Source organism: Cryptomeria japonica, chromosome 5, assembly GCF_030272615.1.
Source record: "Cryptomeria japonica chromosome 5, Sugi_1.0, whole genome shotgun sequence".
In the NCBI taxonomy this organism is placed as follows: Eukaryota; Viridiplantae; Streptophyta; class Pinopsida; order Cupressales; family Cupressaceae; genus Cryptomeria; species Cryptomeria japonica.
Window position 1 is genome coordinate 311,996,021 of NC_081409.1, and position 3,057 is coordinate 311,999,077.

The window sequence follows — 3,057 nt, forward strand, 5'->3', positions numbered from 1 at the left end:
TTAATGTGCCCGCTAATACTCATTGCCTCTTTCAACAATCTGTAGATCAAGACGGTGGATCAATATTTACATGATGAGACATTAAAATAAAATATAATATTGAGAAATTATTGTGGTTTGCGGAACAATTAATCACTAGTTAAAGATTACGCATTTGCAATTTTGTTCCTCCCTGTAACGTAAAAGACAATTATGCCCGACGTAAGATATCCGTACGCCGGCTAATATTTTAATCGTCTAGTAGCAAAATTGTATAAGCTTTGGTTCATTTTTTCTCAAAATTTTTATGTAGTTTCTTTCCTGGAATAATACACTGTTTGACGAGGAGCAAAACGATAAATATTCTGATACAGATTATATGTCAAAAGTCTTTGTTTCCTTTGAGTAATTTCCACGAAGCTCACAACAGACACGTTTAGGCCAATGCGAAAATCCCATGGATAAGCTCTCTCGAGATTTCACAGAAAATCCTTAATTATCTATTTTAGCTTCTAAGGTTGGAGTTTCTTAGAATATTTTAATGGGCGGCGAACTTTAAATTTTTAATAAAAAGGTACTCCAGAGATCTTATAGTAATAGTACTGGTTTTCCCTCAATTGGGAAATGATCCTGAAACTGTTATTATAATTTCAAGAATCTCGTCAATTCAGCAGATGGGTTTCCCGAGAGTTTTGCTTCTTGCCGTCCTCATTATTTTGCTGGAACAAACGGTTTACGGGGATTTCAATTATCCCAATTTCACTGAAACGCTTAACGACCATTTCATTTTCAATAATTCTAACATAGTTTATGGTGCCTTGCAAGTCACCGCAGAAACGGCGAATCCTGATTATCCCATGGAGAATAAGTCGGGAAGAGTGATATATGATAAAGCCTACAGATTCTGGAGAGAAGACGGCATCGCTGTATCGTTTAACACCACATTCGTTTTGAATATTCAAGTGGAAAATGGATCTTCTGGTGGGGAGGGAATGGCGTTTATAATATCTTCCAACAAAAATGTAGAAGACAAACCAGAGGATAGCCACGGGCTCTGGTTGGGGCTCTTCAATTCCTTCATCAACGGATCGGAAAACAATGAGATGGTAGCGGTTGAGTTCGATACAGTGAAGAACAATGAGGTCAATGACCCCGACGACAATCACATCGGCGTTAATGTTAATAGCATAAATTCCAAAAATACAAAATCTCTCAACAGATCAGAGATCAATCTAAAGAGCGGCAACGACATCACGGTGTGGATACAGTTCCAGGGAGATCAACAGAAACTGAATGTTTACCTTGCAAACGGAAACCTGTCGTTCCCCATGCCCTCGGAGCCCCTTCTCTCCGATACCCTCAATCTGTCCACCGTTCTCAGGTCAGAAGTTCGCTTCGGCTTTTCCGCTTCCACGGGTGAGAACACCGAGCTCAACTGTGTCAAATCATGGAGCCTGTCAATCGAACCAGTCTCAACGGACAGAAGCGCATTAGTGATCATTCTTTCCGTGGTCGGGGGCATCCTGTTCGTTGCAGCGGTGGTGGTCATCGTTCTATTTACTGTCAAGTATCGTAAGTCGCGGGCAGAAGAGGCGGACATAGCGGGGACGATTCAGAATCTACCGGGTCGTCCCCGGGAGTTCAAGTACAAAGATCTGAAGAAGGCAACGCACAACTTCAGCGCCCAGTCGCAGCTCGGGAGCGGCGGGTTCGGATCCGTTCACAAAGCACTCCTTCACAAGGACAAAACCGCTGTAGCCGTGAAGCGCATGTTCAAAGAATCGAAACAAGGGAAACGCGAATTCATATCGGAGATAAGCATAATCAACCAGTTGCGCCATCGGAATCTGGTGCCGCTGCTCGGGTGGTGCCACCACAGTGGGCAGCTCATGATGGTGTACGAATATATGCCCAATGGGAGCCTGGAAAAGCACATTTATCAAGGGTGTCTGGATTGGGAGCAGCGATACAACATTCTGTTAGGCGTGGCTTCGGCATTGCTTTACCTTCACGAAGAGTGCGAGCAGCAGGTGATCCACCGGGACCTCAAAGCCAGCAACATAATGCTTGACTCCAACTTCGAAACCCGTCTCGGCGACTTTGGACTTGCGCGATTGATTGAACACAACCGGACGTCATGTACGCCCACAGATGTGGCGGGCACTCCGGGTTACATTGCTCCAGAGTGCTTTCATACTGGGCGGGCGAGCGTGGAGTCGGATGTGTTTGGGTTCGGTGCAGTAGTTCTTGAAGTGGTCTGTGGAAGATCTCTTGGATGGGGAAAGGAGAAGCCCGATTTGGTGGGGTGGGTATGGGAGCTTCATCGAGAGAATAGGCTTATGGAGGCTGCTGATTGTCGCATCAATCTGGCCTCGGCAGCCACTGTGAATGAGGAAGATATAAAGAATTTGTTAGTGGTGGGACTGGCTTGCTTAAATCCAAATCCTGGGGAGCGGCCGACCATGCGGCAGGTTAAACAAATGCTGTGCAGGGAGGTGCTGCCTCCCTTTGTTCCTCCATTCAGACCTCCCTTCATTTGGCCGTATCCCGAAATCAATGGTAGCAGCTCCACAGCCATTTTTATTGTCCAGGAGAATGGGTCATCGATGAACTCGTTTATGGAGTCGCCTGCCGTACGTGTAGAAGAAAGCAGTTTAACTTAATGGCAGACATAGAACTGTAGGAGCTTGTCTGATTTCGATCTATGACTCTAGAGTTTCTCGCTTACAGGGCTTATTCTCTATGTTGATTGTAAATAGTAGCAGAAACAACAAAAAGTGCTTTTGTGTTGGGATATGTAATCTATCCTACCCCAAATAATAATGTTCTACATGTTTCTCTATGTATTCAAAAGACCTCAATAATAAAAGAAGCATTATGTAATGGCATTGAGTGGCAAGATTGGCAGATAATAAAAATTCAGTGTTTTTGTGTGTTTTTTTTTTTAAGTGTTGCCCTATCAAAGTGGTATCAGAGCTTCGGGTTGAGAAGGAAATCGCTTGTCACCGTTTGTGACAACAATAAGAAATCACAGACTATGAAAGATTGCTGCTGGAGAAGGTTCGTTTTTTGGAAGAC

At 44.1% G+C, this 3,057-nt stretch overlaps 1 protein-coding gene across 1 annotated transcript; it reads left to right on the forward strand.

Moving 5' to 3' along the window:
* Positions 1–653: 653 nt before the first annotated feature.
* Positions 654–2,649, forward strand: LOC131875905 (probable L-type lectin-domain containing receptor kinase S.5). Its single transcript, XM_059220623.1, has one exon. The coding sequence runs from the start codon at positions 654–656 to the stop codon at positions 2,640–2,642; it is 1,989 nt and encodes a 662-aa protein (XP_059076606.1). The 3' UTR covers positions 2,643–2,649.
* The last annotated feature ends 408 nt before the right edge of the window (positions 2,650–3,057 follow it).